We start from the raw sequence: 17,324 nt of genomic DNA, 5'->3' as shown, positions 1-17,324 counted from the left end.
TTTCTTCAAGTATGTGAAACGAAGGTTTGGAAGATTCCTTTGGCGCAAATGGTGGAACACAAATGCTATAGCTGCTCCCTCCTGATCCTGGTTATACCCCAACAACCGAGATAGACTATGAGTAATGGATGTGGAGCAAGAGAGTGCGCTTTTGTGATACAAGGGAGAGTCAAGTGGAATACTGGTACTTAGTGGTGCAATAAAAGGAAATAAAATAACTTTCCTTTAATCTATGGTCCTCTTTGTGTGCCTCTTTGCCTTTATTCACAGCATATGTCCAGTAAGTGGTCTATATGTAAAATACTCTTTGCCAGTACACCACTTTATTGTAGCCAATACTATTTTATACAATATTTTCACTTAACCTTGTTATAATAAATAATTTTTTTACGGAATTACACTATGCTTTGCTATTAATTATGTTTACATATGGACCACTGACTGGACATATGCTGTGAATGAGGCATAGAGGTACAGAAAGACGACCATAGATTAAAGGAAAGTCATTTTATTTCCTTTTATTGCACCACTAAGTACCAATATTCCACTTCACTCTCCCTTATATCACAAAAGCACACTCTCTTGATCCACATCCATCACTCATAGTCTTTCTTCAAGTAGTCTAAGAGGCTGTGTGTCTCCAAGCCATTCCTTATGCTTCTGATGTGTTCAGCAGTTCATGTCTTAAGTTGTCTTGTTGCCCTGCTTACATATTGTAGTCCACATGGACACGGCGCTAGATGCATCACCCTTATACTTGCACATTACGTGCTCTTTTATTTTGTCTTCTTGTCCTGTTGATGATGATTTATAGTTTGTGGTTCTTTCTGTGGTTGTGTTTTTAACCACTTGACTGACTATTTTTCCCTTCAAAACATTGTTAAAAAAAATATATATATATAATAGTTTAAAACGTATTTTTTTAAATATTTAAATATTATATTATGCACATCTGCAGAACGGATCTCCTCATCAAAAATAGAGGGACACAGTGGGCTGGCGCAGTCCCATGCGATCTGGGGATACGGTCGTTAGGTCGACAGTCATAAGGTCGACCCCTGAAGGTGCACTAATTGGGTTCCCTGTCACTTTACGAAGAAAACGACACCAAAAAAAGTCCGAAAACCCATGTCGACCTAGTACATGTCGACCTATTGCCCCTGTCGACCTAATGACTGTCGACCTTCCATGGTCGACCTAATGACTGTCGACCTAAGTTGAGTCTACCCAACGACCCGTACCAGCGATCTGACCATGGTTAAAGGTCTTACAGCTACTCCATGTCCCTCAGTGATCGATTCCTTCCTTGAGTTTATTTGCTATTAGTGTCGTTTCGATCATCTCAGTTCTGACGTGGTCCTGAACTAATTTTTCTTTAAATCTGGTGCTTTTCTGCATGTAATCCTGGGTTGTTTAGGTAGTGTCTCTGTTAAGGGTTCATCATCTAGCAAAATATGTCAGTGTTTCTTCAGGATTTTTTTGGAGCCTTGCTGCAGATCAGCTATACTCCGTGATGAATCTTGTCTGCTCATCCTTATTGCCTACTTGATCTTTTGTTTTGTATGGTAGAAGTGTCCTCCTGATGCCTCTGTGCGTGCTTTCTCCATTAGTTCTGTATCGTAATCTTTGGCTATGAATTGGTCTTTCATCTGAGTTCCTTGTAGTCTGTCAGTGTTGTGCAGTTTCTTTTAATCTTTCTAAATTGATTCATGAGTACATTGGTTAACCAGTTCGGGTGGTGTCCGCTGTTTGAAGAGATATAGGGGTATATTCAATTAGGGTCGAAAACTGCCGTCTGTCGAAAAGACGGCAGTTTTCGACTTTTTAAGGTCGAATCGTGATTCGACCTATTCAGTCCCAGCAGTTTTTATTCAACAAGTCGTGGAATCCGACTTGTTGAATAGTACGTGAATCGGCAGTATAGCTGCCGAATCACGTACTTTTGAGTGAAACGGGGCCAAATTCAACAGGATTTGACCCCGTTTCCGACCATCTCAGTCCGACATAAAAAAATGTCGGACTGAGATGTGGGACCCAGAGGAGGAGAGGGGAGGGGAGCCGTAGGGAGACGGGGGACAGCCGCAGGGCATACAGGGGAGAGAAGCACTACAGCACAGTGCTGCAGCAGGATGTCTTACAGCTGCGCTCACGGCAGCGTCCACCCGGGTCCAGCAAGTGAGGTCAAGCTTGCTGGAGCTGGGTGGACACTGCCGTGAGGTCTGGCGGCTGTGTGACATCCTCCTGCAGCGCTACTGTAGCGTTGCTCTCCTCAGTCTGCCCGCGGCTGTCCCCGCGGCTCCCCCCTGTCCTCCTCTGGGTCCCTCATCTCAATTCGACTTTTTAAAAGTCGAATTGAGATGAGATTGAATAGGGGTTGTCGGATCCATTCCAACAAATGCATGTCGGAATGGATTCGACCCTAACTGAATATACCCCTAGCTGTTTAAGCCCACTGGCTTGTGGTATGTTTTTGCATGGACTTTATTATCTCTGATGAAGATTGTTAGGTCGAGGAAATTCACTTTTGTTTTACTGAAGTCTGTGGAGACTACCAGATTATTAGTGTTGTTGTTGATGTATCCTAGGAAGCATTGCAATGTTGGTTCCTCTCCTCTCCATACGAAGATAGATAGATAGATAGATAGATAGATAGATAGATAGATAGATAGATAGATAGATAGATAGATAGATAGATAGATAGATATTTATTGTCATTGTTAAAAAGAACAACGAAATTAAGATCTGGGACATTCACATAAAAACGTACAGATCACCAATCAAATTAAGACGAACAATAACAGGTGGGAAGAAACTTAAAACGAGATGTTCTTGCTCTAATACATCTGAAACGTCTACCGAATGGAAGAAGAGAGATGCAATGGCTAGGATGATAACAATCAAGTACAATACTATTTCCTTTGCGGAGACAATTATCAACATAGATGTCACCAATTGACGGTAGCTCACAGCCAATAATACTCATAGCTGTATGTACAACACGCTCCAGTATCTTCCGCTCACCCTTGGTGCTGTTGCCGTACCAAACTGCAATACAACAAGTCAACACGCTTTCAATTACACAACGATAAATCAGGAGGATGTTGATGTATCATTTTCGGGGGACAAAATTTGCAGCAAATTCCTGTTGGATCCAGATGTTGTCGAATTCCCATTTACTCATGAATAAATCCACATAACTTGGAGCAAATGTAGTCCTCATCACTGTCCCTGTTACTTGTCTGTAGAATTTGTCATCAAACCATGTGTAGTTATGTTCTAGGATGTGTTTGATACTATATATTATAAATCGTGCTTGATCTTTGTTCATTTCTGTGTCTTGTAGAAGAAAGTCGTTTACTGCCTCTCGTCGTTCATGTTTGATAACTGTATATAGTGAAGTGACGTCACTAGCGCATATCCAGTAGTCATCCTCCCAACTGGTTGTCTGTAGATTGATGAGTATATCAGTAGTGTCTTTAAGGTATGATTTTTGTTGTTTTACATATGGTTGTAGGTAGTTGTCGATGTAAGCTGAAAGGTTTGAAGTCAATGAGTTAATTCCTGAGATGATGGGTCTTCCTGGTGGGTTTTGAGGCCCTTTGGTAGGCAGTAGAACACAGGTATTATAGGGTGTTGATTGTTTGGAAATTCAGATTCATTATTGTTCAGTACTCCTTTTTCTTGTCCTTCTTTGAGTAGTCGTTTCATGATCATCTAGTATTCGGAAGTTGGGTCTCTGTTCAGTGCGACTCCGCCGTGTAGTCTGATTTGTACAATAACACTACTTTTCATCCTTTATCCGTAGGTTTGACTATTATGTTCTTGGATAGTTCTTTCAGTGCTCTATTCGGGTTGGGTTTGTGTGACTGACACCAGGATCCCGGCTGTTAGGCGGGGGGCGGGGGGAGCAGCGCAACGAAGCTCCTTGTGGGCTCGGTGGCTCGCTGCGCTTTCCACAGGTTCTATTCCCACTCTATGGGTGTCGTGGGAATAGTCCCTGTTGGTCGGCATGCCAACCGGCAGGATATTCAGTGTTCGGGATCCCCGAGCCGGTATTGTGACCGATGGAACTGCATCCCCACTATTCTCATCCTGTGTTATATTAATTTTGTGTTTGGGTTGTTGGGTATGTAGTTTCTTAATGTCACTCGTGACCAATTTTTCAAATATTTCTATGAGAGGACCTTTTGAATTTTGGCGTAAAATTTGGACCTTGGTTTGAAGTTGGAGTGTTTAATACTCTTTTCTGTCTTTTAAATTTGGATTTGTTTTCATGTAGAATTTCTTTATGGTAAGTTTTCTGGTGAATCTATGTAGATCTAGATATGTTTCAAATGTATTGAGTTTCTTTTCAGGTGCACACTTCAATCCCTTGTTTAGGAAAAAAATATGTGCTCCTGGCATAGTTCAAAGCTACTTAGATTGAAGATCCCAGACGATTTTACTGGTTGATCAGTTTCTGGTTTGCTGATATGTTTCATTTTGGTGAGTTTTGTACCTCCTCTACATCCTCGTCTCGTTCTTCTAGTTTCCTTTTGTTCTGGGTGCTTGTATTCGTCGTTGGTACCCGGATACCCACCCTTTGATCTTAAAAAAGGTGTTCTTTTGTTGGTGTATTGATACATGTCAAGATATGGGTTTCTTCTTTTTTCTGGAGTATTCTGGTTGTTAGTATTGAAGCATCTTTCTAGTGAGAATCTTGCTATGTTCTCGTGGTCTAGGTCTTCTTCAATGCTATAGGTTGAGAATGATGTATCTACTGATGAATCTGTGTTGTCTAGACACCAGAAGTACTAGACTACACAGACTCATCAGTAGATATATCATTCTCAACCTAGAACATCGAAAAAGACCTAAACTACAGAACCATACAGCTTGAATATAGACAACGAAATTAAGGCAGTAATAGCCAGCAACTAGCAGCATGATCACAAATAATTAACAGAGCCAATTTTCACTGACTAACTATACAGGTCCTCAACAAGAGGTCCACACGTTGAGAAACTACACAACAGGTTCCTACAATTGATGTGAAACTATAGACATTACAATCAACACAAAAAATTCTGGTTTTCTTTTTTTTTCTTCTTTTTTATTTTTATATTTAAAAAAAAAAAATGTTTCTATATGTTTTATATTTATTATTATTTTTTCATTTATTTTTATTTTCATACTTTACACAGTGAGTATGATATAAATATAAAATAAAGATGCAAGTAATCTATACTGTTGCTGAAAATAAGAATTTACTTACCGATAATTCTATTTCTCGTAGTCCGTAGTGGATGCTGGGGACTCCGTAAGGACCATGGGGAATAGCGGCTCCGCAGGAGACAGGGCACAAAAATAAAAGCTTTAGGATCAGGTGGTGTGCACTGGCTCCTCCCCCTATGACCCTCCTCCAAGCCTCAGTTAGGATACTGTGCCCGGACGAGCGTACACAATAAGGAAGGATCTTGAATCCCGGGTAAGACTCATACCAGCCACACCAATCACACTGTACAACCTGTGATCTGAACCCAGTTAACAGCATGATAACAGCGGAGCCTCTGAAAAGATGGCTCACAACAATAATAACCCGATTTTTGTAACAATAACTATGTACAAGTATTGCAGACAATCCGCACTTGGGATGGGCGCCCAGCATCCACTACGGACTACGAGAAATAGAATTATCGGTAAGTAAATTCTTATTTTCTCTGACGTCCTAAGTGGATGCTGGGGACTCCGTAAGGACCATGGGGATTATACCAAAGCTCCCAAACGGGCGGGAGAGTGCGGATGACTCTGCAACACCGAATGAGAGAACTCCAGGTCCTCCTCAGCCAGGGTATCAAATTTGTAGAATTTTGCAAACGTGTTTGCCCCTGACCAAGTAGCAGCTCGGCAAAGTTGTAAAGCCGAGACCCCTTGGGCAGTCGCCCAAGATGAGCCCACCTTCCTTGTGGAATGGGCATTTACAGATTTTGGCTGTGGCAGACCTGCCACAGAATGTGCAAGCTGAATTGTACTACAAATCCAACGAGCAATCGTCTGCTTAGAAGCAGGAGCACCCAGTTTGTTGGGTGCATACAGGATAAACAGCGAGTCAGTTTTCCTGACTCCAGCCGTCCTGGAAACATATATTTTCAGGGCCCTGACAACATCTAGCAACTTGGAGTCCTCCAAGTCCCTATTAGCCGCAGGTACCACAATAGGCTGGTTCAGGTGAAACGCTGACACCACCTTAGGGAAAAACTGGGGACGAGTCCGCAGTTCTGCCCTGTCCGAATGGAAAAAGAGATATGGGCTTTTGTGAGACAAAGCCGCCAATTCTGACACTCGCCTGGCCGAGGCCAGGGCCAACCGCATGGTCACTTTCCATGTGAGATATTTCAAATCCACAGATTTGAGCGGTTCAAACCAATGTGATTTGAGGAATCCCAGAACTACGTTGAGATCCCACGGTGCCACTGGAGGCACAAAAGGGGGTTGTATATGCAGTACTCCCTTGACAAACGTCTGGACTTCAGGAACTGAAGCCAATTCTTTCTGGAAGAAAAACGACAGGGCCGAAATTTGAACCTTAATGGACCCCAATTTTAGGCCCATAGACACTCCTGTTTGCAGGAAATGCAGGAATCGACCGAGTTGAAATTTCTTCGTGGGGGCCTTCCTGGCCTCACACCACGCAACATATTTTCGCCACCTGTGGTGATAATGTTGTGCGGTCACCTCCTTCCTGGCTTTGACCAGGGTAGGGATGACCTCTTCCGGAATGCCTTTTTCCCTTAGGATCCGGCGTTCAACCGCCATGCCGTCAAACGCAGCCGCGGTAAGTCTTGGAACAGACATGGTACTTGCTGAAGCAAGTCCCTTCTTAGCGGCAGAGGCCATGGGTCCTCTGTGAGCATCTCTTGAAGTTCCGGGTACCAAGTCCTTCTTGGCCAATCCGGAGCCACGAGTATAGTTCTTACTCCTCTACGTCTTATAATTCTCAGTACCTTGGGTATGAGAAGCAGAGGAGGGAACACATACACCGACTGGTACACCCACGGTGTTACCAGAACGTCCACAGCTATTGCCTGAGGGTCTCTTGACCTGGCGCAATACCTGTCCAGTTTTTTGTTCAGGCGGGACGCCATCATGTCCACCTTTGGTCTTTCCCAACGGTTCACAATCATGTGGAAGACTTCCAGATGAAGTCCCCACTCTCCCGGGTGGAGGTCGTGCCTGCTGAGGAAGTCTGCTTCCCAGTTGTCCACTCCCGGAATGAACACTGCTATCACATGATTTTCCGCCCAGCGAAGAATCCTTGCAGTTTCTGCCATTGCCCTCCTGCTTCTTGTGCCGCCCTGTCTGTTTACGTGGGCGACTGCCGTGATGTTGTCCGACTGGATCAATACCGGCTGACCTTGAAGCAGAGGTCTTGCTAAGCTTAGAGCATTGTAAATTGCCCTTAGCTCCAGTATATTTATGTGGAGAGAAGTCTCCAGACTTGACCACACTCCCTGGAAATTTTTTCCCTGTGTGACTGCTCCCCAGCCTCTCAGGCTGGCATCCGTGGTCACCAGGACCCAGTCCTGAATGCCGAATCTGCGGCCCTCTAGTAGATGAGCACTCTGCAGCCACCACAGAAGAGACACCCTTGTCCTTGGAGACAGGGTTATCCGCTGATGCATCTGAAGATGCGATCCGGACCATTTTTCCAGCAGATCCCACTGAAAAGTTCTTGTGTGAAATCTGCCGAATGGAATCGCTTCGTAAGAAGCCACCATTTTTCCCAGGACCCTTGTGCAATGATGCACTGACACTTTTCCTGGTTTTAGGAGGTTCCTGACTAGCTCGGATAACTCCCTGGCTTTCTCCTCCGGGAGAAACACCTTTTTCTGGACTGTGTCCAGAATCATCCCTAGGAACAGCAGACGTGTCGTCGGGATCAGCTGCGATTTTGGAATATTTAGAATCCACCCGTGCTGTTGTAGCAGTACCCGAGATAGTGCTACTCCGACCTCCAACTGTTCCCTGGACTTTGCCCTTATCAGGAGATCGCCCAAGTAAAGGATAATTAAGACGTCTTTTCTTCGAAGAAGAATCATCATTTCGGCCCTTACCTTGGTAAGGACCCGGGGTGCCGTGGACAATCCAAACGGCAGCGTCTGAACTGATAGTGACAGTTCAGTACCACGAACCTGAGGTACCCTTGGTGAGAAGGGCAAATTGGGACATGGAGGTAAGCATCCTTGATGTCCAAGGACACCATATAGTCCCCTCTTCCAGGTTCGCTATCACTGCTCTGAGTGACTCCATCTTGATTTGAACCTTTGTATGTAAGTGTTCAAAGATTTCAGATTTAGAATAGGTCTCACCGAGCCGTCTGGCTTCGGTACCACAAATAGTGTGGAATAATACCCCTTTCCTTGTTGTAGGAGGGGTACTTTGATTATCACCTGCTGGTGAATTGCTTCCAATACTGCCTCCCTGTCGGAGGGAGACGTTGGTAAAGCAGACTTCAGGAACCTGCGAGGAGGCGACGTCTCGAATTCCAATCTGTACCCCTGAGATACTACCTGTAGGATCCAGGGGTCCACTTGCGAGTGAGCCCACTGCGCGCTGAAACTCTTGAGACGACCCCCCACCGCACCTGAGTCCGCTTGTAAGGCCCCAGCGTCATGCTGAGGACTTGGCAGAAGCGGTGGAGGGCTTCTGTTCCTGGGAAGGGGCTGCCTGCTGCAGTCTTTTTTCCTTTCCTCTACCCCTGGGCAGATATGACTGGCCTTTTGCCCGCTTGCCCTTATGGGGACGAAAGGACTGAGGCTGAAAAGATGGTGTCTTTTTCTGCTGAGAGGTGACTTGGGGTAAAAAGGTGGATTTTCCAGCTGTTGCCGTGGCCACCAGGTCCGATAGACCTACCCCAAATAACTCCTCCCCTTTATACGGCAATACTTCCATGTGCCGTTTGGAATCCGCATCACCTGACCACTGTCGTGTCCATAAACATCTTCTGGCAGAAATGGACATCGCACTTACTCTTGATGCCAGAGTGCAAATATCCCTCTGTGCATCTCGCATATATAGAAATGCATCCTTTAAATGCTCTATAGTCAATAAAATACTGTCCCTGTCAAGGGTATCAATATTTTCAGTCAGGGAAACCGACCAAGCCACCCCAGCACTGCACATCCAGGCTGAGGCGATCGCTGGTCGCAGTATAACACCAGTATGTGTGTATATACTTTTTAGGATATTTTCCAGCCTCCTATCAGCTGGTTCCTTGAGGGCGGCCGTATCTGGAGACGGTAACGCCACTTGTTTTGATAAGCGTGTGAATGCCTTATCCACCCTAGGGGGTGTTTCCCAACGCGCCCTAACTTCTGGCGGGAAAGGGTATAACGCCAATAATTTCTTAGATATTAGCAATTTTTAATTCATCTGATTCAGGAAAAACTACAGGTAGTTTTTTCACACCCCACATAATACCCTTTTTTGTGGTACTTGTAGTATCAGAAATATGTAACACCTCCTTCATTGCCCTTATCATGTAACGTGTGGCCCTACTGGAAAATACGTCTGTTTCTTCACCGTCGACACTGGAGTCAGTGTCCGTGTCTGTGTCGACCGACTGAGGTAATGGCCGTTTTAAAGCCCCTGACGGTGTTTGAGACGCCTGGACACGTACTAATTGGTTTGCCGGCCGTCTCATGTAGTCAACCGACCTTGCAGCGTGTTGACATTATCACGTAATTCCATAAATAAGCCATCCATTCCGGTGTCGACTCCCTAGGGGGTGACATCACCATTACAGGCAATTTCTCCGCCTCCACACCAACATCGTCCTCATACATGTCGACACACACGTACCGACACACAGCACACACACAGGGAATGCTCTGATAGAGGACAGGACCCCACTAGCCCTTTGGGGAGACAGAGGGAGAGTTTGCCAGCACACACCAAAACGCTATAATTATACAGGGACAACCTTATAATAAGTGTTTTCCCTTATAGCATCTTAATATATTATAATATCGCCACACAAAATGCCCCCCCTCTCTGTTTTAACCCTGTTTCTGTAGTGCAGTGCAGGGGAGAGCCTGGGAGCCTTCCTAGCAGCGGAGCTGTGTAGGAAAATGGCGCTGTGTGCTGAGGAGAATAGGCCCCGCCCACTTTCCGGCGGGCTCTTCTCCCGGTTTTTCTGACAACCTGGCAGGGGTTAAATACATCCATATAGCCTCAGGGGCTATATGTGATGTATTTTTGGCCAGCATAGGTACTTTCATTGCTGCCCAGGGCGCCCCCCCCAGCGCCCTGCACCCTCAGTGACCGTTGGTGTGAAGTGTGCTGAGAGCAATGGCGCACAGCTGCCGTGCTGTGCGCTACCTTAAGAAGACTGGGAAGTCTTCAGCCGCCGATTTCTGGACCTCTTCTCTCTTCAGCATCTGCAAGGGGGTCGGCGGCGCGGCTCCGGTGACCCATCCAGGCTGTACCTGTGATCGTCCCTCTGGAGCTAGTGTCCAGTAGCCTAAGAAGCCAATCCATCCTGCACGCAGGTGAGTTCACTTCTTCTCCCCTAAGTCCCACGTTGCAGTGAGCCTGTTGCCAGCAGGACTCACTGAAAATAAAAAACCTAACAAAACTTTTACTCTAAGCAGCTCTTTAGGAGAGCCACCTAGATTGCACCCTTCTCGGCCGGGCACAAAAACCTAACTGAGGCTTGGAGGAGGGTCATAGGGGGAGGAGCCAGTGCACACCACCTGATCCTAAAGCTTTTATTTTTGTGCCCTGTCTCCTGCGGAGCCGCTATTCCCCATGGTCCTTACGGAGTCCCCAGCATCCACTTAGGACGTCAGAGAAATCTATGCACCTGCATTATACAAACACATCTATAAGCTATAAACCTATTTTTTTCTTATGTAAACACGCCCATTGAATGCAGTTACCAGTATGTCAGTAGTATGTCATATTACAACATTTGAACTCAAGTAAAGCTACTTTATCATTTACATTGTGTCCATCCTTATACTTAATCTACTGATTCATTGTTAAAGTGCTATTCTTTTCAGAGTAATTAGTTAGATCAAATAGTGAATGTATTATTGGTCTTTAGGCCGACAGAACTTACGTTGACACTCATTAGGTCGACCACTATTGGCCGACATACATTAAGTCGACATGGTCACTAGGTAGACATATGAAAAGGTCGACATGAGTTTTTCACATTTTTTTCATTTTTGTAACTTTTCATACTTTACGATCCACGTGGACTACGATTCGGAACAGTAACCTGTGCAGCGGATCGAAGCACCTTGCTCAAAGCATGGCAAGCGAAGAGAGCCATGCAAGGGGACACGGCGCACTAATTGTGGTTCCAGGTCACTTTATGAAGAAAACGACACAAAAAAACAACAACAACAGAAAACTCATATCGACCTTTTTCGATGTCGACCTTATCCATATCGACCTAATGGCCGTGTCAACCTATTTCAGGTGTCGATCTAGTCACTGTCGACCAATAGTTGTCGACCCTATGATCCACTCCCATTGAGACACTCCAACTTTAGACAACAACATTGGGTATACACTATACATAAAAACACTATATTGAGCGCGGATTGTGCTAAAAACTGCCAGAGGCAGAAGAAGAAAAAATCCCAGATAAGTGACCTGTTTTCTTGCCGGCAATCACAAAAACACATACGTCTGGTAACTCATCCCGGTTCCTATGTGTTTTTGCTGAAAATTAGTCATTTTTCATGCAGTAAAAAGCATTGGATAGCCCGGCACAAAATTTTAACGTGGGCAATTGAATTCCCAAACGCCCAGTCAACCTAAACCGAGAGCTGCAAGTATGGCAACGTGTATTATCTTATATAGACAGTAATGATATTGGGCGATTCCTGGTGCGCTCCCACATGAAATTAATCAGTTTGAAAACGAGAAGACCAAGAGGGAGAAGAGGGGATCCGGTCGATGGATCGGCAACCGCTAGTTCGACAATGCCAACATCGACCACACAACATCGACACCACCTACATCGACAGTGACCGAACATCGACAAACCCAAGATCGACATATCAACAACATCGACAATGACAAAACATTGACAAGACACATATTCGACAAACAGTAGATCGACACAACACATGATCGATCACGCAAAACAGAGACACTAAGTAAGATCGACAACACATCCTCGACAAACAAAAAAGTTGACAAAGAAATCATCAACAGAAACAAGTCAGACCAAAAACACATCGACATATAATTGTTCGACAAGCTAATAGATTGACATATAGAAGATCGACAAAACTTAGATCGAAAAAGAAGAGACCTCAGACAAGGACAGTACCGGTTACAGATGTGAAAAGGAATGTATGGCAAACTTTCCCACCTCCGGCAGATAAAGCGGGAAAGGAAAGTTTTCAGTAAGAAACCTTTAACAAAAGTGAAACTGTAGCGCAGAGGTGCAGAACGCCTAATAAATTCTAAACTGCAGGATGTTCATTTATTTATGTTATAATCAGTATTCGAGAACATATGCTATCAAGTTTCAGCTCTTCAATCATAATATCGCCCCTCATCTCCAGATAGTGATCAGGAATAGCAGCGGGTCTCTCTGGTGTAACGTAGATGTATGTAGTTTGTCTACCTGTGTCAAGTACGATATATCGGCTGTATTACAGCTGTGTGTAGGAGCTTTGGGAAGTAATCACATCTATCAATGCAAAGTATCTGAAGACTAAGGGGTACATTTACTAAGCGGTGATAAGAGCGGAGAAGTGAGCCAGTGGAGAAGTTGCCCATGGCAACCAATCAGCACTGAAGTAACATCTAAATTTGCATACTATGAAATGATACAGAGCTGCTGATTGGTTGATGGGGAAATTTCTCCACTGGCTCACTTCTCCGTTCTTATCACTGCTTAGTAAATGTTCCCCTTAATACTGAGACTTCCGGGACTCACTCTTCTTCTTCCTCTTATGCTTGCTGTTATGGACACTTGGCAATGTAGCCACAAATCTTTATCCTATTCTTATACTTCTCCTACTGATAGATGGCACAACCCAAGCTCAGAATAACAGCCTCTTATAGGTCCTTTTCTAATACAACCACATTAATGAATTACTATAATAATTACTTATGTCAGATTACTATACACAGCTTTTCGCACCCTAGAATTCCATTTACAGTGCACCCTTCAACTGAGCACAGTGGAGGTAGGCATCTGATGGGCTCAGAGAATAAATGAATGCATTGTATGACATTACTAAGGGAAACAATGATATTACGGATGCACTGTGATCAAACAGCATTAGTACATCCTGCATGTAAGCTCTTGGGCAAAGAATACTTTGATCTAGAAAGAAGACAATGTACCTTCCTGGTGTGAAGGGGAGGTGGACAGCTCCGTAACCCCGAACCACATCGTTCCCAAAGACATCAGGGCCGTAGACACTGACCACAATCTGAGGCCCTGGAACACAAGAGCGAAAAAGTAACAACACAACACCAGCAACGAAACAACACAGCAATATATGGATGCGCAAAATTGCTTCATACAAGTGGGACGCTCCAAACCATCCGGCAAGAGACTGTCTTAGAACCTTAAAGAGAAGTTTTAGCTGAAACTGAGAGCGTTTTATGAGACTACAGTTTATGTTATTTCCACCCCCTCTAGGATTATTTTCTTACCAAGATGTATCTGTCCAATCTGTCTGGTGGGAACAATAATCTGGTAATCATTTTTTCCGTTTTCCAGCGCTATGGAGCAAATGGTTGATTGTCATTTGCTCCCACGCTCTGGAAAAAACGGAAAAAAATGATTGTTCGGACAAATTTGTTAAATCAAACGGATTTAACCGATTTGTCTGAACGACCATGGTCTGTTTTCTAGCGTTTGGGACAAATTGGACAGATTAATCTGTAGATGTGTACCTACAATTATGGCCCCCATACACTTCTGCGATGCCCCGTGATGCGACATCGCGGGGCACAGCATCGGCAGTTCTGAACTGCCAAAGTGATTACCATGCAATCATGCGATAGATCGCATGGTAATCACATGATGGGCACGTCACCGCCAAGTGGGAGAGCGGCGCGGCGGGTGCCCATCGCACATCGCAGTGCGATATATTGCATGTGTTAAAAAAAACACATGCGATCGCACTGCGATGCGAGAAATATTAAGTGCAGCACATACTATCATGAGACGCAAGATTCGAGCAGCGTGCCCGCGCATCGCGTCTCATGGTACCTTAAATGTGCATACAATCCTTCCATTTCTCTCACAGATGTGGTCGAAATGAAAGGATAGCACCGAATATCTCACAAGCGTATGGGCACCATTACACAGGAGGCTGAATCATAACATCTCAAAGCCAGAACCTGGGACCTAGGCGGAGCTATAATAATGAGATCGCAGTATGGTAATGAGGCCGCAGTGGGAGTGGAATAAGCTACACTGGAAAGGGAATGGGGATATGGGTGATAAACTGCAGAGAATGCCTTTAGATTACAGTTCTCTCTCTCTCGCTCCTGTGCATTATCTGTCACTGCCCCTGTTTCTGTCTCCTCTTATTCCCCTTCCCATGTTTCTCTTAATGGAGACACACGTATCGTTCACATTGTACACGACATAAGTAAAAGCAAAAAAACCCTGTGACGCTGGAATCTGCTAGAGATCACACAACAGAGGGCAGGAGAATAAACCATTAATCATGCAGCATGACATAAGTTGTTCTAGAATGAAAGAATGAATCAAGAAACAAGTCTATCAATTAGCAGGTCACTCGGGCCTAAGCAACGTGGCCAATGAGCCGCTTACCGGCGATTGCTTATTTTGCAGCTGCTGGTTTCCTATGGGTGATATACACAGGGGATCGTACAATGCTGCAAATTAAATACGTCACGCAAACTCCAAGTGATTGATTGTGACTGCGGATTATAATGAGGTGATGCATCGTGATCAATCATGTTATTTATTTAGGTGATTGGAAACAACACTTTGACCATTTTTTTAAATGAGATTTTAGAGAATCTCAGGCGATTCATCTAACAAATCTCATTAGATTGGTCAATAGCACACTAGTTTAGGGCTAAGAGATGTACCCCTAATTTTACATGAAGTATATGTATATACTGTACGTATTATATGCAACACTTTCATCATTGCTTGTATAAGCAATGAAACGTTGGAAATGACTGTATATACAGATGTGTCCTCTTATACAAGGTGTCTAAGCGCCATATGATATGAGATGATTGATGCGACTTGGCCGCACCGACACACGTAGCGTAGCAAATCTTCTTGCATCGCAGACGAAGCCGCTCACAGTGTACCACAGACAATAGGCTGCGACATTTCTGGAATAGCGATTGGTATAACACAAGTACTAAGTAGCAGATGAAACATTAACTGAACGTGGCGGGAGGAAAAGCTGCAGACGCTCGTATCGGAACCAGTGCGGACGGTGTAATGGTTAGCATTACACAGCACTGAATACGTGTGCGCTATATAAATAACTGGTAATAAAATAAATAATATTAAAAAATCGCGGCTGGGTCACAGAACCGGGCACGCCAAGAAGAGCTTTTTGGATCGGCTTGAGCCACATCTGTATGTAGACGTACACGTGGAAGAAATACAAAAACACAAGTGGCAGGTTCAATACCCAGTAGGAAGTATGTTCTAATGAAAATCTGCCTTTGATAATTCAGTTCACGGAGCGGCCAGCGAGCCTGGTAAAGCCTCGGTAGGATGTGAAGTACATGGTACAATAGAGCATGAAAATAAACAGGAACAAAGGATTGTACTGAACATCAGTCTCTAGACTAATGCGGTCTAAGATTTGCAGAATTAAAAAACAGCTTTTTCCGTATGTAAAAAACAGTGTTCCACCTATTATCAGCTGCTGCAGGAAGTGAGCATCAAGACATTGAGGAGTTTTCATGTTTATTTGGGCAGCATCATGGCAGAGTGATTAGCATTGCTGCCATGCAGGGCTAGGGTCACAGATTCAATTTCAACCAGGTCACTATCCGTGTATAGTTTGTATATTCTCTCCATGCTTGGGTGGGTTTCTCCTGCATTCCAAAGACATAATAGTAGGCTGACTGGCTTCTGACAAAATTACCCCTAACGTATGTGTGTCGGAGTGGCAGGGACTATAGATTGTAAGCTCCACTGGGGCAGGAAGTGATGCCAGTGATTAAATATTCTCTGTAAAGCGCTGTACAATATATGGAGGCGCTATATAAATAACTGTTAATAATTTAATCAAACTGGGGCAGATGGATTCTCTGGCATAGCATGAAATGACTGCGGGTTCCCAAGCTGCATATGGAAATGCTTTACAGCAATGCCCAGAAGGAGCGTACTATGGCTGGAATAGTAAGAGGCTCAGAATCTGCTGCAACAAGTCACCCTGACACTGCTCTACGTCATCAAACTCTATGCCATGGGACTTTCATTACATTACCCTAAAAGGCAACACAAGCAAGCCAAATATTAAACAAGCTAATTATGACGTGGGACGTTTCCCATTTGTCTTGAATTACTTGTGCATCGAAAAGATAACGGATCCCAAAAAAAGAAATAAGAATACATAAATAAGGGGTTATACACTATGTAACAGCCCCTGCTAATTCGGAGTATTAGTTTTTGTGGGATGCAGTCAGGATCCCGGCTGTTGGGGACCCGGCAGTCAGAATACCGACGTTGGAAAACAGACTCAAGTCTGAATGCCGACACCGGTATCCAGAAAGGGAGCAAGATCCTGGTGCCGGAATTCCAACATCCAGGATCCCGAACGAAGAGACACCGCACCGCTGCAGAGCCACAGGGATGGGGGAGGGAAGGTTTAGGCTGCAGGAATAGGGTTAGGCTGTGTCCCGGGGGGTTGGGCTGCAGGGAGGAAGGGGGGGATTGGGTTAGGCACCCCCCTCCGAGGGTTAGGCAACAGGGTGGGAGGGGGTTAGGTTTAGACACATCCGGGGGGTGGTTAGGGTTAGGCAGGGGCAGGGAGGGTTAGGGTTAGGGGGGTGGGGAGAGGATAGAACACCCTTAACTCACCCCTGCCGGTCTTTCAATGTTCGGTATCCCAGCGTCTGTATTTTGAGCGCCAGTATACCACATGGCAGTATATCATACTGATTCCGTTTTTGTAGGGGCTTCCTGTTGGGACCCCACCGTTACTGGACTGTTTCTTGCAAATGGTCAACACGGACACAAGAAAGACATAGTAGATGCCAATGAAAAGTGGACAAATGGTTCAGATCTCTGCTCGGTGTGTGTATAGCAAATTGGCATCATGACTGAACAGAATCCGCAGCCAATTTAATCTGGA

At 44.7% G+C, this 17,324-nt stretch overlaps 1 protein-coding gene across 2 annotated transcripts in view; it reads right to left on the bottom strand.

Annotated features, from left to right (window-relative positions):
• The window catches only part of B9D1 (B9 domain containing 1), a 198,911-nt gene that overhangs the window by 170,758 nt on the left and 10,829 nt on the right, over window positions 1-17,324 (bottom strand). For both annotated transcript variants that reach the window (XM_063934884.1, XM_063934883.1), the window contains exon 4: window positions 13,357-13,453. In XM_063934884.1, the coding sequence (XP_063790954.1) occupies window positions 13,357-13,453 (97 nt within the window). The remainder of the gene's footprint in view (window positions 1-13,356; window positions 13,454-17,324) is intronic.

Source organism: Pseudophryne corroboree, chromosome 7 (assembly GCF_028390025.1).
Source record: "Pseudophryne corroboree isolate aPseCor3 chromosome 7, aPseCor3.hap2, whole genome shotgun sequence".
Lineage (NCBI taxonomy): Eukaryota > Metazoa > Chordata > Amphibia > Anura > Myobatrachidae > Pseudophryne > Pseudophryne corroboree.
This window is presented reverse-complemented; position numbering and strand designations above follow the sequence as displayed.